This window comes from Brachionichthys hirsutus, chromosome 19 (assembly GCF_040956055.1).
Source record: "Brachionichthys hirsutus isolate HB-005 chromosome 19, CSIRO-AGI_Bhir_v1, whole genome shotgun sequence".
NCBI classification, from domain to species: domain Eukaryota; kingdom Metazoa; phylum Chordata; class Actinopteri; order Lophiiformes; family Brachionichthyidae; genus Brachionichthys; species Brachionichthys hirsutus.
In genome coordinates, this window is record NC_090915.1 from 2163392 (window position 1) to 2189686 (window position 26295).

The window sequence follows — 26295 nt, forward strand, 5'->3', positions numbered from 1 at the left end:
AAGCTAACCGGAACATCGGCGTTCCCTCCGCCGAGACCTTTTGCCTTTGAAGTCGAGGATCGTCTGCTGGAGTGAAAGATATTTACGTCTCGTTGCCGTATGTCACGCTGAACACTCTAGAAAGAGAATCTTCTCTGAAGCCTCGTCCGCCGCGTTGAGCGCGTGGCGTTCCGGGTTCGTGTGCGCGCTTCCCTCCTGGAATCGGCGGGAGTTGTGACAGCTCATCTGGAATGTCACGGCTCGACTCTGGCAGACCCGGAGAACTCCTGCGGGGCGAGCGGGCCGCCTCTGATAATTTGTCTAGCAGTCTCGGCGATGACAGCCCGCCGGCCGCTCGGCCTCGGCGTCCTGCAGCTCCGAGACGCGATGTGGAAACACGCCGTTTCGGGGCTTATCGAAACCACTCGGCGCTGCCGCGACGCGAGGCCGCAGAAACCTCGCCTCCATTTATTTTTCTTCCTTTTCCATTTTTTGTTTTGAAAGTAGGGGGTGGGAAATAGAGAGGAGAGGACGGATGGTGAGAGCAGCGGTGGAGTGTGTGCGAGCTGAGAGGAGGAGGAGGAGGAGGAGGGGGGAGGAGTCAGACACAGACACAGATGGAATAGTTTACCTCCTCTGGCCCAGACTTGACTTTCGGTGTCTGACCTGTTCTAACCCACATTCTGTTCACAGAGTGGCACAGACGTCCCGCCGGTGTTTTTCTAGGACTGCCTCGCTACCTCCGCCGTCCTCCCTCCTCGCCATACCTGGTGTGGGCTCCCCCCCCCCAAAAAAAAAAGAAACCAGCCAAAGGCTTCTCTCAAATTCATTAGGGCCCCCCCGCCACACACACACACACCGCCCGCACTTCACGGGGGCTTCTTGAGACTAATAGCAACTACAGATTCTGTTATTCTAAATCTCTCACACACATTTCGCTCGACTTCAAACACATGGTTTTCATTTCAAGCCCTTAATGTGCGTCGTTAGACGCCGAGATCTTCGGTGAAAGACGGCATACGAGAGGAAAGCGCTGCGTCAGGGCTCATTTCCTGATGGCCGATCTGGTGGCTGCGGGTTGAACTGCCAATCCGACACACACACACACACACACACACACACCTTGAACTTTGACACACATAGGGAGATGAAGCGAGCTTCGGCGCTACCAGTAGGTCACTACGCTTTAGCGTCCCGTTCAGTCGCTCCTATCGGACACTTTCTTTTACAACCTCGCGTCGCCGCTGTGAGCGACCGGAGAGCAGCGGCTTGACGCCAGCCCAGCGGCGGCTGGAAGACAAGGTTTGTCAGACGGTCACTTCTCTGTCCACGTTTTCCAAACTGCCTCTTGAACTCCCCGGGAATACCGAGTAGCGTGGAGCTACTAATATTTGTCAGAGCGAACGGTGGCGGTGATTTAAAACCCGGGATGGCCGCCGCCCCCCCATTCTCATGCAGTTTTGCCCCCCCCCCCCCACAGGCGTCCATATGTATACATGAGCTCCTTTGAATACCTGGAGTTATACCTGAAGTAGGGAAAGCAGCAGCAGAGAAATTCATCTTACAACTTTGAACCGTTTCGTCCCGGCGAAGACATCGCAGGTTCCTCGGCGTTACGGGACAGGATTGACGTAGCATTTTAGCATGTTTCAAGAGTTTGCACCCTACCTTTAGAGATGTAAACACCAAATATGGGAAAACTTTGATTCTTCAAGAGAAGAAGGAGAAGAAGCGACTTCCTGGATATTTCTTTTAGCATTCCCAAGCAGTCTCTGCATGGCGACAGGACTTTCTATTCCTTCACGTTTCAAACGTTCCTCACAAAAACGTGTTTTTTTTCCGGGCCTTACTGACCATCCTCTGTCATCGTCTTCCTCCAGATCTTCCACATCCTCCTCCGGAGCGTCAGTGATGGCCGAGGACAACTTGGACTTGAAACGGTTGAGAATGGCCAGCGTCTACCAAAACATGCGAGAGGACGAGTGAAGCGATGTGCAGACACGAGGAGAGAATCGGCGCTCTGCGTCGGGGTCGCCTACCTGTTCCTCTCTGTTGGAGACTTTCGATCGCTTCTGTTTCCTCAGGTCTTCGTACTTCTTTCGTCCCTCCAGATATTCAGCCACGGCCTCGTTGGGAGGCGTCTCGTCCACTGGAGGGACAACAGGACTTTTTTTTTAGATATTTACCCCCACCAAGGAGGTTCTGTTTTTGATGACGTTTGTCTGTTTGTTAGCAGGATTACGCAAAATCACATTCCTGCTACCCCTCAATGTAAAAACGAGGAATCTGAGGCGAGGTAGGGAAGTCGAGGGCGACTAAAAACACACTCTCTGATACTTGACAGATAAGGACCTGAAAAAAAGGTAAAAGATGATCAGATAGAAAAGATGAAAGGAAGTGAAGCTCGTCACGCCGAGACAGTCGCTGCCAAACACGATCTGTCGGCGCGATAATAACACAAGGCTGTTGTCTCCCCCCCCCCTGCATCTTCCTCAGAGATGACCTACATGAACCACTACTGTAGAACGCCCCCCCCCCCCAGCAGAGACGGGACATTTGAGTTTCTGGTGGACGTCAGACAGTTGGTTGGAGGAAACCAAAGACACAGGTTCTCATTGCGTGATGTCACACAGGGAGGCGGAGTCACGTCGCTGGACAAGCCGACTCGACGCCGCATTCAGCTGCAACCAAATAAATGATGCAACAGAGAAAACGGCGCTCCCCCTGCAGCGAGACGAGCGCGTGAATGCTGCTCAGCGCTACAAGATAAACGAAGATCAGCCGATAAAGAACAGAAACAACGCATTTAAACACATTCACAGATTTAAAAAGGTCAAAACTTTGGAGGTTTTCCAGACGCATCCCAGCCAGGATGAGACAGCAATCTTATCTGATCTAGGAATGCCTCAGCCCCCCCCCCCCCCCCCCCCCCGGGGGAGCAGGAAGAGGATTCGCTGATATTTTAGGCAGCGCTGGAAGTCAGTGCCGCACTCTCCCCACATCCCGCTGTGTCAACATGGAAGTCTGGTGCCGACGGGCAAATCGCTTTCTCTTGATTTATGGGACCAACAAGTGATCCCCCCCCCCGAGCACCGCCACCTCTCCGGCTCGGCCTTCCCGCTGCAGCCTCCGACATGCCGGATGCTGACGGATGATGCCCGGAGGTCCCACAAGAGGAACACACATCACCTTCTCCAGCTGTTGTCACTAACTACTGTCTTTGAGTTTGATGACCTTTCGAGCTGCATTCCTTCCCTCTCCTGTCCCACGCAACGGGGCTGCAACGGGGCGGCTACTGGGCGGCTACTGGGCTGCAACGGGGCTGCTACTGGGCTGCAACGGGGCTGCAACAGGCTGCAACAGGGCTGCAACAGGCTGCAACGGGGCTGCAACGGGGCTGCAACGGGGCTGCAACGGGGCGGCTACTGGGCTGCAACGGGGCTGCAACGGGGCTGCAATTGGCTGCAACGGGGCTGCAATTGGCTGCAACAGGCTGCAACGGGGCTGCAACGGGGCTGCAACAGGCTGCAACGGGGCTGCAATTGGCTGCAACGGGGCTGCAATTGGCTGCAACAGGCTGCAACGGGGCTGCAACGGGGCTGCAACAGGCTGCAACGGGGCTGCAATTGGCTGCAACAGGCTGCAACGGGGCTGCAACGGGGCTGCAACAGGCTGCAACGGGGCGGCTACTGGGCTGCAACGGGGCTACCTGGAGGTGGTCGCAGAGGCTCCAATTTTTCTATCTACCTGTACTTAGGATTTTCTTTGTGCTGAACAACTCCTGAAATATTTCTGAGAAGGAGCTCCCGTTCTCCAACGGGGACGCGTCGCACCGTCGAGCTAACGACCCACCTCGGAAGTCTCGCCGAATATCCTACATGTCCTCTGCCGCCAAACGCTACGCGGCGTAGACAGAATCACACGCCATTGGAGTTTTCAAGTATCTATTCTGCAGCATCAGCTCTTCAAAGTCAGCAGCGTGCGATGGGCAGCAGGGAAATGAAACCCCAGCGACGCGGCGGCTCAACCTGTCCAACGTCTACGTGGCATGAAGACGGCTGCCACATCGTTTAGCGCGGCTACTGAATGGACAGTGGGCTCAGAATGGCTTCTTAGTTTTGGCTCCGGTACCAAGAAGCCATGCCAAGAGACAGAAAAGCAGACTACGGCCACATGCTATAACTCGTGTGATGAAAACGTGTTTTTTTTTCTGCAAGGTTAAAACGAAAAGGGTTTAGCTCCAGTCGGGTACGATGGGGGGGGGGCGAGGAAGCAGCGAGGCGGCGGTCGTGGGTCGCGTCTTTATACGTTAGAAAGAAGGTTCTGAAAGGTTATTAACTTGTTAATTACTCAATTAGTTGAAACCTAATCAGTGAAACGAATGAAAACACCTTTTTTTGGTTTTGCTAATTTTCTGTCTGAATATTTTTGGAGTTTGATCGGTGAGCTTTCTTCTTCTAAAACCGGAAAAAAATAAACAAGGATTCACAAATGAAAGTCAGCTGCAGCCTTAATTTCATTAACCTCAGTCCTGCATTATGTTCCCCCCCCCCCCTCCCAAACCTAGACGGACCAGTCTGAGGAGCATGTGATCGAAATGAGACCAGAGGTTGACCTTCACAAAGAGGTCTGAGGAGAACCAGGAGAACAATTTAAGCTTTAAGTGTCAATCTGAGCCTTAACGTGCATGTGTGTGTGTGTGTGTGTGTGTGTGTGTGTGTGTGTGTGCGCGTGTGCTGCAGTGGGACGAGATAAAACGAGTCTACTCTGCACCACAAGTGTTCCTCTGTGGCCGAGCTGGGCTTTTAGATTTACAGCGTTTGAGCAGACATCCGTCTCCCTGCAGCGACCGCTGGGCCGTGACATCGAAGAATCCCGCCTAATGGAATTAACTTTTGCTTCCAATGCAGAAACGTAATGAGGAACTCTTAAAAGAAACTCCCACCTCTGGCTCCAGCTGCCAGAAATGCACAAAACAAAAGGTTCCCTGGCAGAGAACGAGCACCTGAGCAGATAATGGATGAGTTTCGGCTTGATGCCACGCAGCAGAACAGCGCTGGGCCGCCAGCGACGCCACGCTCCACTTTAATAAACTATCTATTAGGAAAAAGCCTGAAGTTTACTGGAATGGTTTAACTGGATGCACCGACAGCAACACACGGGAAAATCAGAGCGTTACAGTTGAGCCTCTTCTACCTAAAAGGTTGAACCAATCAGGAGTGTCCTGGTTGAACAACAGGGACGGTGCTTGTGGGAGACGGAACCGGCTCCAGCAACAAAACGCCCGGCGCGGCCGCCGTGGCCCGCAGTAACTTTTGGCTGGCGGTAATCCCACGGCAGAAGCCCCTGCAGACTTTTCCGTGTTGTTGCGCAAGAATGTAAACACAAAACCCCGCCGAAGCGGTTTTTGGTCATTTTTCAAAAATGTGTTTCAGCATCTCAGCAAACATAAAAAAAACAAAAAAAATCCACAGACTAGCGGCAGCAGGGCTGCAATGCGGTGAGGACCCCTGGACATCCGGGGGGGGGGGGGGGGGGGGGGGCTTCACAGACCCGCACTGGCCGAGGCTGCAAACTAACAAACACGCTGAAGGGGGTTTGATGCCCGACTCAACCATTTGCACCCACGCAGCTTTAACGCAAAAATGCAAAAACAGACGTCTGCAACTAATTGACAAAATCAGGGGGTTGCAGAGAATGCAGGAGTCAAGACCACCCTCCTAGAAACTCTGTTCACACTTAAAGGGCTGGGGCATTTCAAACACCCTTAAAATGCACCCAGTTGTGGTCAAATACATTTACAGTATATTATCTACACCAATAAATCCAATCGTCTAATGGGTACCATAATACGCATCCGTCAGGATAAGTAGCGGCTCACATACCCTCTGCGGCTTCATCTACAGCGGGCTTGGAACCTTCTTCTTTCCTGTGCTTTATGGCCTGCAGCTCCTTCTTCAACTGTCGCGACTCTTTCCGCAATTCATCACTGCGAGGGGGGAAAAATGAGGTTGGACAATTTAAACCCAACGTATATAGAAACGAAAAGGAACGACGGCAGCAGCGAGAAGGTTCGGAGACAAAAGGCCAGCCGTGGAAAACGTTTCAGCAGACCTCTGCAGAATAAAAGCGTCACTTTTTAAAACGCCATCGCAGCGCTGCATTGTCTCGAGACGCCGTGCCTCTGAAAATCTAACGCTCACGGCTAATTATGTGGGTACATAAAACACTGCGCAAGTGTCAGAATGAAGAACGCACGTTAAAAGCTTGTGCTGCTCCAATAAATGTAATGGAGCCTTAATAAAGTAATTGTTCTCACCTCCCCGGTCGGGGTCGAGCGTTTTACAGCGAGAACAACGTCCACGATGAGCAACCGTCATTCAGTCGTCGGCGCGGTGACTTTGTAAAACCATTAAAACGCTGTCAGAATCGGAGCAGCTAGGAAATTATCCTCTTTCTCTTTGTGGAGTAACAGGCGAAGCTACGCAGTCGGACTCGATGGTTTGGACATGTCCAGAGGAGAGACGGGGTAGAAGGATGCTGAGGATGCTGAGGATGGAACTGCCAGGGAGGACGATGCAAAGGACAAGGTGAAGTGGGGCACGGTTGATTCGCTGTGGCGACCCCTCAGGGGACAAGAAGAAACTACAGTGTTAGTTGTAATAGTTAGCGAAGACATTATAACTGCAGTTTCATTTAGAAATGGACAGAAAGCGCAGCCAGCAATCAGCCATAATGTGCAATTAGGAATTCAATTTTCTTGAGTATTGCCACATTTGAAGGATGAAAGACGAGGACGTGAAGACGCGGGCCTCTTCTGAAAGGCGGCCGAGAGGACGTCGCATCAATCCACTGAAGTGGACGCTCCACGAGGCGGCAGGAAAAGACTCTCGCGGCCATTTAAAGAACATTTGGCCGAGCAGACGCAGAAAAGCTTCTCAGAACTTCCATTAGCCGCAAGATAAACTCACCTAAACGTGCACATCGAGATATATTAGTCTTTTTGGGAAGCCTTTCCTGTCCCAGTGACTTTGGGGGGTGCGTGGGGGGGGGGCGCCAGCCACTGTCGCTGTGGATGATTAACTTTTCATAAAGAAAGCATATGAAGTGATTGGCAGGACACCAAGAACTCTCCTTTGGTTCGGGACCTGGCCTTTCCTCCTGGGGGGGGGTCTGGCATAGTCTGAGGCTGACAGGAATCTGACAACCTTATAAATAGTAACAGCGATGACTTTATGCTTCATGAAATGTCTCCAAAATGTACGAGTGGGCATTCCAGCCTTTCTTTTTTAAAGAAATATTTCTCTGCATTCTCATTCTCGAGCCTTCAAGTGACTAAAAGAGATTTCATTAATGATCCAGGCAAAGTGTCTCAAGAGGAAATACGGCAGCGGCGGCTCCTTCCTGCTACAGCGGACTCGAACCCGTCTGGTGGATGAATGTGCTCGAATAACAAGATGGCTGGGGGGGTGGGGGGGGGGGGGCACTTCATGGTTTGGTCAAAAGCCAAGGAGAAGCGAGAGCCGGAGAGGAATCCAACCTCCACACAGGAATTTGCATGACTGTGCAGAGCGATCGAGACCAACACGATGCCCACCGAGGTTCCTCTGTCGGATTACTGCGAGGATCCTTTTGTTCTTGCTCGTCCGACACGATGGATCAAAGCAATGGAGTCCTGTAGAACATCCAGGATTCGTTTCAATCACGTTCAGCCACGAATGATCCGTCGGCTTTTAATGAGAGAAAAAGCCAGCGAATTCTGCAGCTTTTCTCTCTTCCAGTCTCGAGCACTCGTCCTGGACGGCCGTCGCCGTCTCCAACTGTGCCCCATGTGGGGAAGACGTGCCGCTGCAGCGGGCCGGAGATGTGTAAACCTCACAGCTCCGAAACATACACAACAACCCCGCTGCCAAGAACCGGATTATCTCAAGCAGCTTTCCGCACAAAGGCGGCGCCGAACGCTTTCTTGATCCCCGCGACCTTCCCCTGCGAACGCGTTTGGTCGTGACCGATGACAAGAGACAGGTGCAGCCAATTAACAGAGAGTGGCGCAGCGTCCCGCTCGGGGAGGGATCATTAGAGTCCCGACGTCCTGTTGAAGTCGCGCCGTCCGCCGGGCGAGGAAAAAGCTTTCTCCAGGAGCGGAAGGCCAGAATCCAAAAGGGAAGGGGCGGCGAAGTTAACGCAGAGGGAGGGGAGCAGGAAGAGATGGAACAGCCAGCGGCCGGGGGGGGGTACATGGGAGACTCTCCTGTGACTCTCCTTCTCCACTGATGAGTCCGATCTCTGAATAAAAAGGCCCGGTCCAGTTCCAGTGCTCCAGTGCCGGACCTTTTACAAGTGGCCCGAGCGCAGAGCGCATCCTCATTAACAACCCTCTAATGATTTCAGGTCCAAGCCCCCCCCCCCACACACACGCACAAGCACACGCACACGCACACACACACACACACACACTCCCCAGCAGCGCGGCTACTTAGCTCTTATTTTAACGGCACGCTGAGAGCGGACCTCACCTCGCTACACTCCGCTCACGCTGTCTGCACCGCGCGTAGGTGTGTGACAACGAGTGATATAAATAACAGGAAGTGAGAAGCGATTAGCCGAGGGAGCCGGTCCTGCTGGCGGGAGCGGCTCCCACCGTGTCCCGCAGCCATGTGGAAGCGTTTTGCTTCCCCAGTCAAGCCCCGCCGGACCACATACGCTACTTTTTGGGACTTCATTCAGTGTCTTTTATAAAGCCCCCCCCCCTTCTTCAAACACAGCTAAACCAGATTTGATCAATCGCAGCATAAAAGTAGCGCCGAACTGGAAGCAACCGACAACCCCAAAATCAAGTCGAGACAAACGGAGCACGAATACGATCCGATTCCAACAAATGTGACTCTTTGTTGTTGTTTTTGTGGCACAGAGAAACATTATTTGGCAACTTGTGCACAAATCTGAAGTCCAAGCATTTTGCAATCGAGGATTATTGCAGTGAAATCTCATCCGGCTGCTGGAGAGGGACGTCGGATAGTTTAGACCTGATATAACAGATTTGGGTTTCAAGGTTGCCTCAACAGCCTTGACTTTGAGAGAAGGAAGACACAATCAGCTCCGTCCAAACGCAGGCTGGAGACGTGTCCTTCACACGCACCACACCCCGCCGGTCTGAAAAACGTCCGTCCGGCGTTCAACACAGAGCTTTAACCCAAATAGACTTCAAAGCATTGTAGCTTTGCCCTTTCTCAAGGCAAGACGCCACATCCTTGAACAGTGAGATTAATTCAAGCACTTTCAATGACCCGCGTCTGTTCGCAAAAAGCCTGGATTTTATTCACAAACTTTCCAGGACTGTTACGATTTCGTTGGATTCTGGTTGAGCCTGCAACGCGCCATTCGGGATTCGCTTAGCTTCTGTTTGGGTTTAGTGACGGCCGATGAACGTAAAGATCTCCAGGTAGACGAAGTACTAAACTCTCAACCTTCAAGACATTTTGTGAACTCTTTCACATTTGGCTTTCCTTTCCCTCCCGGGTGACTAGATACCGGTCGGTGCCCCGCCTCCTCCTCCTCCTCCTCCTCCTCCTCCTCAGTGCAGAGCAGCTCAAAGTGGGGCAGTAGTGGGAGCGAGTGCAGCTCACCCTACAACAATGCCCCCTTTGTCCCGGACCAACACTGCACCTACCGGCCCGCTCTTTGATTCCCTGCCAAGACAAACCACTGTGTTGGGTTACAGCTCTTGTAGCAAAACAATCTGTGCTTGTGTTTAATATACTACAGTCTGCCTGCATGGAGCGGGCTGTCAGTCAGAGCACGCACACACGCACACACACACACACGCAGCGACTCAGGGCGCTCTCCTCATCCCATTAGTGCTAATGAGAGAAGGGTATGTTGATTACGTGTGTTGAGGGCTACCGGTTAAGAGGATATGAAGGAGCGATAGATCAAAGGGGGATGAAAGATGAACCGCTCTCTCTGTTCGCCGCGGGTCATTTTCACGCTAATGCCGTCTCACCTGGATCTCACTCGCAGAGACGTCCCGTTTGTTCCGGCTTCAGCTCGAGGCACGCGGTGTGAGCGCGAACGCCGGAGGACGCGTGCGTGTCTCACGGCGAGTGGACGATATTTAGATGAAGACAGGACGCCTTAAATTTAGATTAAAGAACACAGTTTCATTTTCTACCAGATTTGCATTGCCAGTATAAAACCGATGGCAGAAGGAACGTTTCAGAGTCCGCTCAACCGGTCCGAGAAGATCGACGAGACAATAAACGTGAACCTTTGATGGCGCGTCCCTCACAGTTATAAATAAAATGTGGAGATCTCAAGTCCACTCTCAGTGGAATTATTTATTTAGGTCCATGCTGTCCCAGTTAGATCGGTTGGTCTTCGTCTCTGCGCCACGCGGCTCAACAGCGCCCCCGCCTGTTTGTCACGCTGTGTTACAAGTGGAAAAACAGCTGGACTATTTCTTTACGTAAAACTCCATCAGACTATTCGTTTCACAAACCCGCCCCGTGTCGGCCGGACGTTATCCTCCAGCCAGCAGCGGCTGCAGAGGCTGAAAGCCGTGCTCAGAAACGTGCGGCCATACCTGCGGCTGGGCTTCCTCCCTCGCTCCTCTTCGCTGGCTTCACTCGTTCTCTCCGCGCCTTTTTCCCTCTGCAGCTTTTTGCTGATCAGCTCCCTCGTCTTCCGTCGCTTCTCAGGGTCACTCGCTTCATCCGCATCCAAGTCATCGTCGACGTCGCCGTCAGCCTCGTCGTCCGTCTGGGAGGACAAGACGGAGAAGTGCCTCTTTGAAATTTTAGATCGTTTATTGATGATTTCTTTTTTTTTGACAGCTTAACATTATGTCTGAAATACCTCAGCTGCGCCTCCTGAAGTCCCCGCCCCCTTTTTCCTTATCAAAGCAGAAATGACATCATTGTTAGAAGGATACTGGATTTACGGACTTGCAGGATTTTTTTATAGTCATGAATAAATTGTACAAACTTTTCAACCGCTGGAACAGAACTCAGTCTGGGATCGTCTTTCAGGAGGTCGTGGCTGCTTTTGCTTTTTCCCTTTAGCGACTGAAGAAACAGATTTAGTTCAACCAACAGAAAAATTTACATGTTTATAGTTTAGCCGATTTAATAATTACTCATTGCAAATGTATTATTATTTAGTCTCTTGTACCTGGCTGACTTGATTCACCATCTCCTCTTCTTCTTCCGCTTCCTCTCCAAAAGACAACAGACTGAAGTTTCTATGAAAACGGCAAAAACACGACAATAAAAAAACACATTTGGTGGTGTCGAAACAGAAACTCAGTCAGGATCACGGCGTCTCATACCAAGAGATGGAAATAGCGAAAAGGAGAAGGAGAAAAATCTTCTCGTTCCCATCAGAAAGGAAACTGAGGACTCACTTTGTGGCTTTCGATTGGGATTTCTTTCCTTCCTCTCGCTCCTTTTCCTTCTTGGATTTCTTTGACTCACGAGCTACGATGTCATCAAAGGGAGAATGAAGAACCTGGTAGCGACAAAGCCTTTCGTCCATCAGAGACGCCAGAAAATTGTCAAGCGGGCAAAGAAAAGGAGGCGGTCGAAAATACCTCGGTGCATCTTATGCTGTGGGGTTTCAAAGGTCTTTCCTCGCCATCACATTCAACTTCTGCCAATCTGAGCATGTTGTACACAGTGTCTCCTGTGACCTGCATGGGGGGGGGGGTTGAAAAGATGAACCTCTGGTCAAGTAAAGGTCAAATACACAGGCTGATAACAATCGGCGTCCAGCAGCAGCACAAACGCACACTGGAAACATACCTTGCCGAATATGGTGTGTTTATTGTTGAGCTCATCTGCGCGTGCTAAGGTGAAGAAAAACTGGCTGCCATTATCATGTGGCCCAGCGTTTGCCATGGCAACCAATCCTCTCCGAATGAAGCGCAGTCTGGTGTGAAATTCATCCTATAAACGCAAGAGTTTCACGTTAGTCACACTAAATATTGATGAGTTGAAACACCGATTATTCAGAACGAGCTCATGATTTGGGCAGCGCAGGCCAACCTTGAACGGATGGCCGTAGACGGACTCTCCACCCGTTCCCGTTCCCGTGGGATCGCCACCTTGAATGATGAAGTCTGGCACCACCCGATGAAACACCGTGCCATCGTAGTAGGCTGGAGGACACAGAAAGACACGCTTCATTAGAAATGCCTGGACTTTTTTTTTTGGGGGGGGGGGTGGTGTCTTAATTTTTCACCTTCCATGCACAGTTGCACGAAGTTCCTGCAAGCTTTAGGCGCCTCCTTTGACCATAACTCAATGTCAATTTCACCGGCCGAGGTCTTCAACAGGACCTGAGTAAAGAGAAGAAAGTGGGACATATAAATGAGAACGTATAGCCATATATTAGCTTTCAGCTATTCGCAGCAGGATGAGAGACATCTTTAACGCTAAAATGGGAAAAGGCTGCGCTCACCTTTCCGTTGGTTGGCGGCTCTTGAATGTAAATGTTGCTCATTTTGCGAAGTGATTTGTCTTTGACGCTGAAGCAATAAAACTGCGCTTTCACACTGTCGAATTCTCCAGAATACGAACCAAGTTCTGCTTCTTATTAGCTTGCAAATGTCATACCTTTCTCTCCACAGCCATCTTGGCAATACGTGAGAGCTAATTGTTTAGTTTAGAAAACGAGGGGGGTGGGGCTAATGGTTATGCATTTTTAATATATTAATATTGTTTGATACTTGAATAAGAAATTCATTATTTTCTTCATTATGATTCCTAATATAATTCACGTGGGTGACAATACACCGAGTTGTGTGTTGATGGCCGAAAATGTCAATCAATATTTACGGTTCCCCCTAAAGTTGAGTTTTGGTTTGATCTACGTGTTCCAAGATAATATACCCGTCAAAACAAAATGCCAATTGTGTTCCGCCACCGTAACCAAGTTGAAATACTTTAAATTTAATAGGCAAAACGTAATGCAGACAGATACGTATTAAACTTTTAGCTCCTATTGAGATCAGTAAAAATAAAGAAAGAAAGAAATCCGTCGAAACGGTGGACATTGCACTTCCGGTGTCTGAGAAATTATGCGTTCCATTATTATGTTTAAATATACAAACGAGTCCAAAATGCCATCTTAAATACAAAATATAAAATGATATTAAAATCTGATAATTATACTTGAAAATGATAAATTATTATTAAAACCAACAGAAAAGCAGATTTTGGAGAGAATTGGTACCGAACGGAAGTACCGTCATCCAGGACGGACCACACCAATGCTTAGGAGTATGGCGGCCGCTGAGAGCACTGTAGACCTCAAGCGAAAAGCAGATAATCACGAGGACGGAGATGGAAACGGAAACGTGGAGGAGGATGAATGGGTCGGACCCATGCCCAGCGAAGCTGCACAGCCCAAGAAAAGAAAAGGTTCGGTTCCGGTAGTTCGACGCGACACGATGCTAGAGATGCTAACCGAACTCCCGCTAACCTCCTGCTTGTTTTGACTTTCTCAGTGCTCGAATTTGAGCGCGTCTACCTGGAGAACCTCCCCTCGGCCGCGATGTACGAGCGGAGCTACATGCACAGAGACGTTATTACGCACATAGTCTGCTCCAAGTAAGCGCTTTGTTCCTCTGGTCGATTACTGATGCTGACAAAGAACTATTTCAACTGCGGGACAGCTTTCCTTGTTGGTGCAGTTCACGTACACAAGACCTTATATCCGATTAATGACCAGACTAAATGATATTAAAGGTTCGTAGAGTAACTACACTCTCCGCGCACTGGTGTAACTTAGTTACTAACAGCGCCATTGTGTGAAAGCTTTCCTCTGGTTTGATCCAGCGTTCTTACTTTCAGACAAACCGAGATGTCAAAAGATAAATCTGTGGCTGTTGTTACCCCAGACCTGACGTTAGGACGATTATAAGAAATATTTTGCGTGTGTTCCATTTTCTAGGAAAGACTTCATTGTGACGGCCAGCCAAGATGGACACGTGAAGTTTTGGAAAAAGAAAGAAGAGTCGGGAATCGAGTTTGTCAAACACTTTCGAAGTCATCTCGGTATTCATTGAACGCGTCTTTTATCCATCCCGGCTTAATACAGGATGTATTTGCTGACGGTGCGATTGTATCTCCTACAGGCGTGATCGAAAGCATCGCCGTCAGCGCTGAGGGGGCGCTTTTCTGTTCCGTCGGTGACGATCAGGCGATGAAAGTCTTTGACGTCGTCAACTTTGACATGATCAACATGTTGAAGTTGGGGTGAGTCTGAATGCGGGCCCGGGTGAACCGACGCCGCCTTTCTTAGCCTGAAGGGTTTCTGTGTCCCCGCAGCTTTCATCCAGGTCAGTGTGAATGGATCTACAATCCCGGGAATGCCATTTCCACAGTGGCCTGCTCCGAAAAATCAACGGGGAAGATCTTCGTCTATGACGGAAGGGGGGGCAGCGAGCCCCTCCACGTCTTCGACAAGATGCACTCCTCGCCGCTGTCCCAAATCCGCCTGAATCCCCGATTCAGAGTCATCGTCTCTGCCGATAAAGCGGGAATGCTGGAATACTGGACCGGCCTGCCGACGGAATTCAAGTTCCCCAGGAACGTGCATTGGGAATACAAAACAGACACGGACTTGTATGAATTTGCGAAACACAAAACCTATCCCATCAGCCTGGCGTTTTCTCCCGACGGGAAGAAAATGGCCACCATCGCCTCGGACAGGAAGGTCAGGATCTTCCGCTTCCTGACGGGGAAGCTGATGCGAGTGTTCGACGAGTCGTTAACGGTGCGTCCGCAGACGACCTCCGGGGCGGGCTTTTTATCGGTGGCGTTGCCTCTCGCGCTCATCGCGTCTGCGTCGCGTGTCAGATGTTCACAGAGCTGCAGCAGATGAGGCAGCAGCTGCCCGACATGGAGTTCGGAAGGCGGATGGCCGTGGAGCGGGAACTGGAGAAGGTGGACGGCATCCGACTGACAAACATCATCTTTGACGAGACGGGTCACTTTGTGCTCTACGGGACCATGCTGGGCGTCAAGGTCATCAACGTAGAAACCAACAGGTAGGCGGGGAAAGGCTGTGGATCAGGCTCCTCCCCCCCCCCCCCCCCCCCGTACCCCGATACTAGGAACGTCATCAATGCTCCCGTTCTCCAGGTGTGTGCGGATCCTCGGGAAGCTGGAGAACATTCGCGTGGTCCAGCTGAGTTTGTTCCAGGGCGTTGCTAAGGCCATGCACGTGGCGCCCACCGTGGAGATGAAGACGTCTGAGAACCCCGCCTTGGATAACGTGGAGGCGGACCCGACCATCTTCTGCACCGCGTTCAAGAAGAATCGCTTCTACATGGTGAGACGGCGTCTTTGTTTTGCGCCGCCGCGGCAGTTTGTCGCGCCGCCGGCGTCTCAGCACGCTTTTGTTTTTCCCGCCTTCAGTTCTCGAAGAGGGAACCCGAGGATACGAAGAGCGCCGACTCTGACAGAGACATCTTCAACGAGAAGCCCTCCAAGGAAGAGGTCATGGCCGCCACGCAGGCCGAGGGCCCCAAGCGGGTGTCGGACAGCGCCATCATCCACACGTCCATGGGGGACGTCCACATCAAGCTCTTCCCCGTGGAGTAAGTCCCGGTCCCGGTCCCAGGCCCGTCTTCGGGTTCCTCTATAACGTGAGCTTTATTTTCCAGGTGCCCTAAATCTGTGGAGAACTTCTGCGTCCACAGCAGGAACGCTTACTACAACGGCCACATATTCCACCGAGTCATCAAAGTAAGCGTCGAGGTCAGTGAGACTCTCCGAGTCGGCGAATCCGCCGCCTGACTCCGCCCACGTCTCCCTCCGCCGCAGGGTTTCATGATTCAGACGGGGGACCCCACCGGAACGGGCATGGGAGGCGAGAGCATCTGGGGGGGAGAGTTTGAGGACGAGTTCCACGCCACGCTGAGACACGACCGGCCGTACACGCTCAGCATGGCGAACGGCGGCCCCGGCACCAACAACTCCCAGTTCTTCATCACCGTGGTACCGACGGTAAGCAGTTCAGCACCGGGCCGCCGTCGCCCGTCGTTCGTTCGTGACCTGAACCCTTTCCCGTTTCCCCTCCTCCAGCCGTGGCTCGACAACAAGCACACCGTGTTCGGAAGGTGCACCAAAGGCATGGAGGCCGTCCAGAGGATTTCCAACGCCAAAGTCAACCCCAAGACCGACAAGCCGTACGAAGACATCAGCATCATCAACATCACCATCAAGTGATGCCGTTTTTACCGGAGCGGGTTAATAAACGAAGCGTCGAGTCGATTCGGGCGTGTCTGGAGAGTCGTCTGTTCGCCGGGAGGTTTCGCTTCGGACCGACACGCAGGGACGAAGCGGTCCGTCGGGCCGCGTGTAACAAAGACTTCAAAGGCTTTTCACACGTGCACGTTTTTGTTTTGCAGATACAAGCAGCAAACATTACACAGCCACGAATAAAGACGCAATCGGGCGTCGCCGTTCGGGTTCACTAAAGTTCACATTACTGGGGGGGCGCCGTCGCCGCCAGCGAGCAGGACGGACATTTAAATAGGGACATTCTTACAAGACACTTTGTTTAGCGGTGAGATTAATATTCAACCAAACAGCGGAGGGTTAGTCTGCCCCCCCCCAGAAAGGCGTCAGTGTTCTCGCTCATAAATAAGTTCAGTAAGTAGTTTGTAACAGGAAACAGTCCACCCATGAGCGCCGCCGTTTCCTGGACCAGCGGTGGCTTTCAAACGGTTTCGTTATCGAATCGCCGTCACGCTGACAGGTCGGGTTTCTCGTTTCACAAAATGACTCCAAGCAGCTCGTCCTGCCGAATCCAAGCAGATCTGGAACCAAGATTGACTTGAAAGAAGTGCAATTGGCCACTTTGGGATATTCCCAAAAGTTCCTTTAACTTCCAGGAAGAAGAGGAAACCGGTCAGGAATGCTGGAGTCGCTTAGATCTCACCGATTGGCGGCGACTCTCCTGACCTTCTGCCAGCTTGAGGACTCGGTTTTAGCATTTGACCTGTTCCGGCGCGCCAACATTCTCGTGAAGTCTTTTATCTCGAAGGTCCTGTCAGGATCAAAGGCGTGTAGCTTAAACTATCTTTGTGAGACGGATTGCTCTGCTCTACTGTCACAGAGGTGAACATGACGGTTTAATGGAAGTCCTCTAGCCGCGGAAGCCATAAAAACCGCTCTGATCTCGGCTCGAGAGACAGGAAGTGACGTAAGAACGAAGCGGGATTTGTCGCCAGAGGGGATGAGTACGGCATTCGGGAGGAACCATTCATCCGTTCTCTTTGCCCAAAGTCGGAAGGATGAGGAGGAGTCGTTTTAAAAGGGTAGCGTCTGGAAGGAGCGGGAGAAAGGGACGCAGGGGGAGGAGGAGGCGGAGCTTCAGGCCACGTCCAGCACGCCTGCAGCCACCAGCTGCCTGGAGAGCCAGTCCAGGCCCTCGTGGAGCCCCATCCCGCTGCGGGCGTCGCAGCCCTGGATGTGCCAGCTCCTCCCACAGCACAGCTTGTGTAGGCTCAGCGACTCGGTCATCTCCTCCACGGACACGGCGCCGGGAACGTCCTGCGAACACCGACACGGAGATTAACGGCGGGCCGAACGCGAGTTCGTCCCCCGCCCCGCGGCGCCCGTTGCTGCTGTACCTGCTTGTTGGCGAAGATTAGCAGCAGGGCGTCCCGCAGCTCCTTCTCCGTCAGCAGCTTGGCGAGCTCGCTGTGCGCCTCCATCAGACGGTCCCTGTGGCAGCTGTCGATGACGAACACCACGGCTACGGCACAGGGAGAAAGGTGTAGCGGGCGCGGGGGTTAGACAGCAAGCACACCCGCGGTATAAGGGGGGGCGGGGGGGGCACAGACGCTACCTTGAGTGTTCAGGTAATAGTGTTTCCAGAGGGGGCGGAGTTTGTGTTTGCCCCCCACGTCCCAGATGGTGAATTTCAGGTTCTTGTATTCAACCGTCTCCACGTTAAAACCTTCAAACGGCGAGAAACGAGGTTAGCGTCCAGCCAGCGGGAGGCGTGTCCTCTGGGCGGGGCCTCCTACCGATGGTCGGGATTGGCTGCATGAACTCGTCCTGCTTCAGCTTGAAGAGGATGGTGGTCTTCCCCGCTCCGTCCAGCCCGAGGGTCACCACGCGGATCTCCATCTTCGGACCGATGTGGACCCGGTTGTCCTGGAGGTGCGAGCGATACGCGGTTCAGTCCGGCGGCAGGCCAGGACGGGACGTGGAGGGGGGGGGCGGGGGCGGGGCTTACCTTGGTGAAGGTGACGGGGATGCCGGCGTCCAGCTGGATGTGGTCCGCCAGCTCGGTGAACTGGTGCTGCTGCTTCTGAAGCGTCTCCAGCAAACAGCTGATCTCCTGCTTGGCCAGAACGACCCTGCAGTCGTCCTGAGGAGCAGCGCGCAGCGTCACTCTGCTGCCACGCCCACCGGCCCGACGCACGTGGGCGGGGTCTCCTACCTGCTGAAGCGTCTTCTCGCAGTGCAGGCACGCGGTGGAGACCTGCGACAGCAGGATGGTCATGTCCTCCTGCTGCTGCCTCAGCCAGATCAGCCGCTCCCTGACGTGGGCGTCGACCACGCTCAGCGCCATCTCCTCCTGCCGGCACAGAGTCTCGTGGAGGTCGGCGAAGTAGGCCCGGACGCAGGAGCGGGCGCTCTCCGCCGTGCCGGGGACCTGATGAAGAAGACGTGGGACACGAAAGCAGCTCAGAGCGGTGCCGTCCCCGAAGTCCGTCCCAGCGCCGGCGCCCGAAGACGAGCGGGAAGCCTTACGTGTTCAGTGTGAGCCATGCCGACGCCGTCCTCCACCATCTGCTCGCCGCCTTCGATCTGCTGCACGATGCCCACCAGCTTCCGCGAGTACTCGGACACTTCGTCCGTGAAGGTGCGGATGCAGTGCGCCATGTCCAGAATGGAGGCGCGGATCTGATTCGCTTCGGTCTCCAGGACGGCGTGCTGAAGAGAAAGTCGGAACCGCGTCAGGCTCCCCCCATCCAACAAGACGCCGGTTGCGTTGAGGGGTCCTGGGCTACCTTGTGTCCCTGGTGCTTGCCGTACTCCTTGCACACGCAGCACATGAGGGGTCCGGGCTGGCAGGCCTCCTCCAGGCACACGAACTCGATGGCGTGGACCTGGTGCTGAGGACACAGGGTCTTCTCGTGGGGCTTATCGGCCAGCGGGACGCGGCGGTGCTTGGCCAGCGTGCGGGTGGAGTGGCTGAGCTGGGAACACTCGGCGCAGAGGTGGGTGGCGCACACGGTGCAGTACACGGAGGCGGTGTGGCTCTCGTCCTCGTCGCAGCGAATGACACACTGGAGGAAGAGGAGGAGCGCGGCTGAGAGACGGGGCGGGTGCGAGCGGTTCGCTTTGGAAAGTGGGAGTCGTCTTACTTCTCCCATGCCCTTCAGGGCGTCCTCGGCCATTCCCGACTGGTTGCTGGCTCCGTTCTGGAGTCGCTCCAGGAGTTCGAGAAGAGCAAAGTTCTTCTTCAGACCCCAAACTCCAGAGTCCCCTGGGAGGGAGAAAAACAAACCTTTGAAGATGAAAGACGTCTCTCTGAACCGGTTCTAACGGGGCAGGAAATGTAGAGAATGCAGAGAGGAGGTTATAACTTTATTCTCACCCAGCTCGGTGACCTGCCGGTCGAAGGGGCAGCGGACCGCCCGCCCGTGCAGCGGCAGCCGGGTCAGGCAATCGTGGCACACCGTGTGACCGCAGAGCAGAAGACGAGGGACCTTGTCCCCCTGGAGAGAGAAAACGTCCTCGCACACGCCGCACTCGAGCACCTGTCAACGAACAAAACGACTTTATGTGACAGTTGCTGCTGCAGAGAGACATCCCGGCTGGCCGTAGGACACACAGGAGTCCCCCAGTGTCTCACGATGAGGACACATCCCATCGTCCTCCAATGAGGAGGTGGAAGAGGAAGGGAGAACGGTGGACCTCATCCTCACAAAAACAGCAACCTTAAAGGAATCTTGTGTTGACGTCGAGGTGCACGCAGGGTTTAAGCTAGCCGTGTTGCTGCTACTGAGGCGCTAACTAGCGATGTCACAGCATCAGGTCTGCTAGCATGTTGCAGGGACAAATGATTGCGATTTTGATTAAACCTATGTTTACATATATATATATATTTATAATAATATATATATAAAATAGATACACATTGGTTATCCTCTGGGGACAATGTGACGCAGGGTTTATTTATAATTTAACGCTAGATGACGCCAACGCAGAAGCAAAAATCAGTAGCGACGGAGGCTAGCGTCCAGTCCACTGGGCTGAACCAACACGAAAGCTAACTTGGCATAGCTCAAAATATTAGTGACAAGAACGTGACCTTGACGGGGTGTCCGCTGGCCCCCCTCCCATGTCGGATGCAAGGCTCCATCGTCGCTACGGCGCCCTGTTTGTTTAGTCCTGCTGCAGCAGCGGCCATTCTACGACGACAGCGCAAAGGACCGAGAAGGCGCGAGAGAACAATCTCACAAGCACTTCCGGTTTTGCTCTGAAGCTAAACATCCTTGATGTTTTGTCTTTGGGTGAGAAGACAATTAATTAATTTGCCAGATCATAAATTGTGTGGTTTTTGTTTTACACCATAACGACGAAAATTAATGGTAAAACATGACAGTGTGCTGTATTCTAGAGCTACGCGAAATAAACCGATCTACAAGTCCCATCAATCGACAAGCTTCGTATTCTACTGATGACGTATTATTGGCGCGACTCTCCTGTCCAAAACAAACTGTTCCCCCTCATCACTCACTAAAGACAACTTAAAGGCAGGTACATTTAATTGAAATCAATCGTCTACTCGTCTTGGTGATTATTATTTGTTCACGACGCTGTTAATATTTCAGGATAAACTCCAAACGCCATGTTTTCTCTGTTGGCGGGTGATGCTAGCTAACGCTGCATGCTAGCCCGTTGGTTGAGGGTATTCCTCTACACCTACACCTACTTCTATTTCTTGCGTTCAGGGTTAGTTATTGATGTCTCAACAACCACAACAAACGGCGCCCTCCGCCCCCAACTCCCCCTCGATGGTGGTCACCAGTAACGTGCAGAAATATGCTATGAAGAAGAAAAAGGTCCTCAGCGCCGAGGAAGCGGAGCTGTTCGAGCTGACTCAGGCTGCGGGTGTCATTGTGGACCCGGAGGTCTTCAAGTAAGAAGCCCAGCCTGCACAGGCCTTGCACGTATATCTGTATGTCTTACATATGCAGTAGATGGATTATATACCCCCCCCCCCCACTCTCTATTGCTCTGCTTGCTCTCCCAGGATCATTGTGGATCTGTTGAAGATGAACGTGGCGCCTCAGGCCGTATTCCAGACTCTGAAGGCGATGTGTGCGGGTCAGAGGCTTGTCGAGAGCGGCGTGGAGTCTTCGACCGCGTCCCACACGACGAGCATCGCCTCGGCGCCCACAGAGGCCAGAGGTAAGCGTCTGTAATCAGAGAACGCAAACATGAAGTTAAATATTGATTTTACAATGCAGGTCACAAGACACTGACGGCTGCAGGCCGTACAGTTCCTCCTCTTTCCCCTGCTCACCTCAACGGAGTGGAGAACCCTCAGGTGTACCGGATGCACCTGAGGGTTAAAGTGTCTCTTGTTATCAGTTTCTTATTATTTGATGTTTGTTTAGGAATGAGTGTTTCCCGGATGTGATTCTAACTGGCAGCTAGCTCCAATAAAATTCTGGATTTAGTAATTCTTTCCAAATCTATTCTAGTCTCCCTGGATTTTGTCATATCTCAGCAAATATATCTAAATATGTCGCCTCCTTCCCGTATAGAGCAGCTCTACTCTGCGCTTTGCACGTGTGACGTTATCTTTCCTGTATGATTTCTGCTCTGTCCCCCCTTGAATTCCATCTTATTCTGCTTAGAGGATGCGTCTTTGGCCTCTGGGAAGAGCCCCAAGCCTCCTGCTGCTCCCCCCTCAGTGTCTGGCCCCCGAGCCACAAGGGTCAACGCTAAGGTTGTGGTCTACGGCCCCCAGGATGCTAGCGCTCCTCACTCTCAAGGTCCCCTCTGCTGCTCTTTGTCCCACGCCTCCGTCTGCATGCTTACTTTCCTCAGACCTCACGCTGCATGTCTGTGTGGAGCAGAGAGACGGACCGTTTTGAAGTCATCCCGAGGCTTCGTGTGAGCTCGAACCAGCGGAACTCGACATGAATCTGGACCTTTCGTTGGTGTGCAGTGTTGTTGTGTGTCGCTCGAAATTCTGACTACGAGAAGGCAAAATGAATCGAAGTCCTTGATTTGCACCTTTTCCTCGCCATCGCTCCCATTCTTACGTTTGTCCCGTTGATGTTCCCCTGCTCCTCCTCTCTCCCTCTTCCGCTCCCCTGCTCCTCCTCTCTCCCTCCTCCTCTCACCCGCCTCCTCTTGTGTCAGCAGTGCGGAGTAAAACCGGAGCGACTCACGGCGACAAGAGCAGGGAGGCCTCCAGCCAACGCGTGCAGCGGCAGCCCAGCGCCACCAGGGGGCAGAAGCCCAAGAGCTCCGGCAGCAGTAGCTCCTCTTCACAGATGAACTCCACATGAAACCAGGGCGACGTGATGGACCGCCTTCTGTAAATGTCAGGACCGTCACTGGGTTATTTAAACACACGGTTCTGTTCTGGAGCTGCAAGCAGCGTCGAGTTCTATGAAGGTGAAGCAGAGATCCTCAGAAAGCACCCCCCCCCCCCCAAAATCCAACCTGGATCTTCTGACTTTGAACGCTGCTGCTGCTGCGTGAGAACGTCGGTTTTAATGTTTGTGTGACTGAATCTTGACGTTCTGGAGTTTCGTTCTGTAAGTCTGCAGCGCTCCTTCCTCGCCCTTTCAGACATTTCTGTTGCGTTTGTTTTGTCGTTTCTGAGAACGAAAACAGAAAAATGTTTGAATTTTCTACTGAAAAATAAAAATGTCTCTTTTTCAACGTGTCACTTTTTATACGATCGTTTTCTGTCCCACATTTGGTTCTTACCAAATCCACGAATCAAAAATTCAGAGTGTGGAAGTTTGGATATCGTTTCACCACATCCCGATCGGTATGACATCATCAGTGTGACATCAGAGCAAGCTTCCCCTGCTCTCGGGCGGCGTGTGTGACTCGAACCAAGACTCTTAGAGGAGCTGCGCCATTGGTGTTACACACAATAATCATTAAATCGTCGTGGCAACGAGAGGCTGGCTGCTGTCTCTGCTGCAGGGACGTCCTGCGGCTGCTCCGCCGTGTCTTTGTCTGCAGGAGGACACCGGCTGTCTCGTCTTTCTCTCGTTGATGACAGCCAGAACCTCCAGGAATGCAGGCAGAGGACCCGCAGAATTGATCGGACTCTAAACTGCTTCAGTTGCATTGATTCTTTCTTCTGCTGTCTCCTGATTGGCTGGAGGAGGAGAGGGGGACGCTGGTGCCCTCTGAGCTGCCTTGCTGCGTCACACGGGGGCAGTAGCAGCGTGCATTCTAAACGCTCCTCTCTCTCTCTCACACACACATGAATGAAAGCCAATCAGAATTATTATTGTTTTGTCTTTTTGTATATTTGAGACAAAGCTTCGTCCCATTCACAACCCAAGGCTGATCCTGGGACGCAGCGAGCCGGGGTGTGGTGGGGGGGGGGGGGCCGAGCTGCAGGGCTTTATGTGGCCGTTTGTCCCGTTTATGTGTTCCTGCCTCTGCATCGATGGCACCGTGCCTGTAATTGATGACACCTTATTGCTGTGGTGCAGCAGGTTTAATGGGGCTTGACAGAGCAAGAGAAAGCAGCCGTGGGGGGGGGGGGGGGGGGGGGGGGACTTAACCCTTTCACACACGTCCCCCTTCTGGTTCTCCATCCGCACCCTTCGCCCTGCCCTTGTTTTCGGTCTCTGGTCTTCACAGATGTGAGTAAAAACTGGCCCCTGAACTTGTTTCTGATTCACGCTGTTGTCTCCGGTCACCATGGTGACGAAGGAGGCTGATTCCACGTCCAGAAACAAACACTTATCAGCTGTCAGTCTCTCTCTCTCTCTCTCTCTACCTCAACGTGTTTGATAAAGGTAAACGGATGGGAATGGATTCCCTCCCACTCGCGGCAGGTGCTGCGCTTCCCACTGTGGCCTGTAGGGGTCGGTGTGGATCCAGCCGAGGTTTCCACTCCAGCGTGTTTGGATGTGTTTATTTTGCTATGAGGGAATCTCATGGCTGGCGTTATCCTTCACTCGCCGCGCACACTCGTGCGTGAGAGTTTGCGCACTACATGCACCATTTATCAATAGAGACAATGAAACGGCGCTGCTGTGCACGAGTCGCGTTGAATAATGAGCGAGTTTAGACCTTCCATCTTTAACGTGAGGTCTAAACCTGCTTCTTACACTTTCCCTGTCAAAGCTGCTCCCAGGTGGCAAAAAAAATAAAACAAGCACAGACTATTTTTGGAGCAGATATTACACCCCCCCCCCCCCCCCCCCCCATCACTTATTCCCTTCTGAATTTCTTTCTCTTCAACAGGGCCTTGCTGGTGGAGTGCCATCCTGCTTTCTCTTCCTCCTCCTCGTCTCTCCTCGTCTTCCTCTCGGGTATCATCCTCTCCCGTGATCTCCACGCCTCTCGCTGAATTTGGAGGCCTTCCTCCCTCCCTCCCTCCTCTCACCGCCCCGCTCTCCATCATCACGCCTCCTCCACTCCCTGCCGTCGCCCTCCTCTGCCAGGCTGGCTGCAGATTGGCTATTTCCTGCACGCGCCCAGCAGAGCCCTTATCAGGGTGGAGTGCTGATTGTTGCTCTGTCTCTCAGGCTGACTGGCAGCCCGGGCTGCGCTGCTGAAATGCCTGATTTGGTCAGTGTTTGTCTGCGGGGCCTTATCTCCACACCTTATATTAACTGCCTTGACAGTATGTGCAGGCAGTCTCGCTCCATCTTGTTGCAACCCCCCCCCTCCCCCCCACCCCTCCATCCTCTGTCTCTATCGCCATTCTCTCCGTTTCACTTAAACACTTCCAGGCTGATCCTCCTCCTCCATCATTCCTCCTCTTGGAGCCGCATCAGCATCTTCAGCTCCACGCGTGTCGCTTTGCTTCTTTCAGAAGCGGTGATGGAAGCCGGCGCTCCAAGGGTCAGCCAAACGCTATTTAAAGACGGCTTTATCCCCTTCTTGGTGGTCGAACCGTCAACCTCTCGTGGAGGAATTCATTTTTTTCTTTGCCTGCTCTGATGCAGGAGCTGCCGTTTTCATCATCGTTGGTTAACCCTCTCAAATTGGTCCTTTTTTCTCTCCTCCATTTGCGTTTATACCTTTTCACTAACTGGCTGGTTTTGATCAAGTTCAATAGAGAAGTTGGGTTGCTTTTTACCGAAGAGCAGCTCCTTCAGTTCTGGAGTGGCTCCAGATAATGAGATTCACTTTTACTTTTTTGAACATTCCAGATTGGTTTTCTTGGACTCTTTCACTCAGTTCCAGATTAGCCGCTAAACAGAACAGCCAGAAACTGGATCCCTGATGATGTCATGAGATGGGATTCTGGAGTGGATCCCCGTCGTCGCTGAAACGATGACATCACAGCCACACTGTGAGAGATTCCACCAGCAAACACAGCCTGATCTGTAGTTAGCTTAAAACGCTAACTACTGGAGCTACCGGTTAATTGTGCTGACGAGGTTCGGGTGCGAGCAGGCGTGCGATTTTTATTTAAATCATGCAGAACGTTCAGGGAAATTAACACGAAATCAACTTTAAATAGGCGCCAAACACGGAATCTACCTGTAATTACGTTAACAAACAGCTTGGTCTCTTTGTCCCCCCGTAATTATTTCATTTGAAGTAATTCTCTCCAGAAGATTATCAGTGATTTACAAATGGTCTGAAAACGAAGCATGAATGAGATTATTTCTGCCACAGTGAGAAGGGTTGTGGTTTTATTTACACACGATTGAAAACTGATTTTCAGGGAGATTTGTAGTTCTTTAAAAAAAAAAAAAAAGAAACTCCTGGATTCCCAGAAATAAGACAGCAGACCTGACCTCCGCGTCCTCGGCTATCGGAGGAAGGAATCTCACGATGGATGTCTGGGAGAGGAATGGAAAGACTTTCTTCTCGAACGGACGCAATGAAAATAAATCATAGAAAATCCTGAAGCTGCACAAAAACGCTCTTGTTAGCGGTTCGCTAGTAAGTTCCGGTGGCTTACTTACCTATATTTATAGCATTTACACTATTATATCGGATAATGGCGTGACTCTTAACTCTTCTAACTACAGCTTTAAATCCTTTAAGCGTGGTGATATTTTCCTTATTGTCATTGAAAGCACCAAACCATTAGCGACTGCCGCTAACAAGTATT

At 52.1% G+C, this 26295-nt stretch overlaps 4 protein-coding genes across 7 annotated transcripts in view; 2 read left to right on the forward strand and 2 right to left on the reverse strand.

Annotated features, from left to right (window-relative positions):
• cwc27 (CWC27 spliceosome associated cyclophilin) overlaps window positions 1–12591 on the reverse strand; it is a 13935-nt gene extending 1344 nt beyond the window's left edge. Inside the window, exons 1-13 of the mRNA XM_068752764.1 lie at window positions 12436–12591; window positions 12217–12313; window positions 12021–12133; window positions 11778–11921; window positions 11567–11665; window positions 11381–11484; window positions 11149–11218; window positions 10963–11042; window positions 10834–10870; window positions 10562–10737; window positions 5865–5968; window positions 2019–2128; window positions 1834–1937 (exon numbers count right to left, since the gene is read on the reverse strand). Coding sequence (XP_068608865.1) covers window positions 1834–1937; window positions 2019–2128; window positions 5865–5968; window positions 10562–10737; window positions 10834–10870; window positions 10963–11042; window positions 11149–11218; window positions 11381–11484; window positions 11567–11665; window positions 11778–11921; window positions 12021–12133; window positions 12217–12313; window positions 12436–12477 — 1280 coding nt within the window. The 5' untranslated portion in view covers window positions 12478–12591. The remainder of the gene's footprint in view (window positions 1–1833; window positions 1938–2018; window positions 2129–5864; window positions 5969–10561; window positions 10738–10833; window positions 10871–10962; window positions 11043–11148; window positions 11219–11380; window positions 11485–11566; window positions 11666–11777; window positions 11922–12020; window positions 12134–12216; window positions 12314–12435) is intronic.
• Window positions 12592–13247: 656 nt separating this feature from the next.
• On the forward strand, window positions 13248–16260 carry ppwd1 (peptidylprolyl isomerase domain and WD repeat containing 1). Its single transcript, XM_068753021.1, has 11 exons — window positions 13248–13397; window positions 13484–13586; window positions 13930–14033; window positions 14114–14234; window positions 14307–14754; window positions 14838–15028; window positions 15123–15312; window positions 15399–15580; window positions 15647–15728; window positions 15807–15989; window positions 16068–16260. The coding sequence occupies exons 1-11, from the start codon at window positions 13259–13261 to the stop codon at window positions 16209–16211; spliced, it is 1887 nt and encodes a 628-aa protein (XP_068609122.1). The 5' UTR covers window positions 13248–13258; the 3' UTR covers window positions 16212–16260.
• A 1067-nt stretch (window positions 16261–17327) lies between these two features.
• Window positions 17328–20423, reverse strand: trim23 (tripartite motif containing 23). 3 transcript variants are annotated; one of them, XM_068753024.1, is made up of 11 exons: window positions 20320–20423; window positions 19603–19765; window positions 19370–19491; window positions 19013–19291; window positions 18753–18935; window positions 18439–18654; window positions 18232–18366; window positions 18020–18149; window positions 17839–17949; window positions 17621–17745; window positions 17328–17540 (listed from the first exon to the last, which is right to left on the reverse strand). In XM_068753024.1, exons 1-11 carry the CDS (start codon window positions 20416–20418, stop codon window positions 17361–17363), a joined length of 1743 nt encoding a protein of 580 aa, XP_068609125.1. In that variant the 5' UTR covers window positions 20419–20423; the 3' UTR covers window positions 17328–17360. The 3 variants fall into 3 exon arrangements, with proteins under 3 accessions (XP_068609125.1, XP_068609124.1, XP_068609123.1); XM_068753023.1 differs by having other exon boundaries at window positions 18439–18685; window positions 18748–18935; XM_068753022.1 differs by having other exon boundaries at window positions 18439–18685; window positions 18727–18935.
• Window positions 20424–20966: 543 nt separating this feature from the next.
• On the forward strand, window positions 20967–22887 carry mzt2b (mitotic spindle organizing protein 2B). Of its 2 annotated transcripts, XM_068753271.1 has the most exons (4): window positions 20967–21150; window positions 21265–21422; window positions 21875–22012; window positions 22389–22887. In XM_068753271.1, exons 1-4 carry the CDS (start codon window positions 20975–20977, stop codon window positions 22532–22534), a joined length of 618 nt encoding a protein of 205 aa, XP_068609372.1. In that variant the 5' UTR covers window positions 20967–20974; the 3' UTR covers window positions 22535–22887. The 2 variants fall into 2 exon arrangements, with proteins under 2 accessions (XP_068609372.1, XP_068609373.1); XM_068753272.1 differs by lacking the exon at window positions 21875–22012.
• Window positions 22888–26295: the final 3408 nt, after the last annotated feature.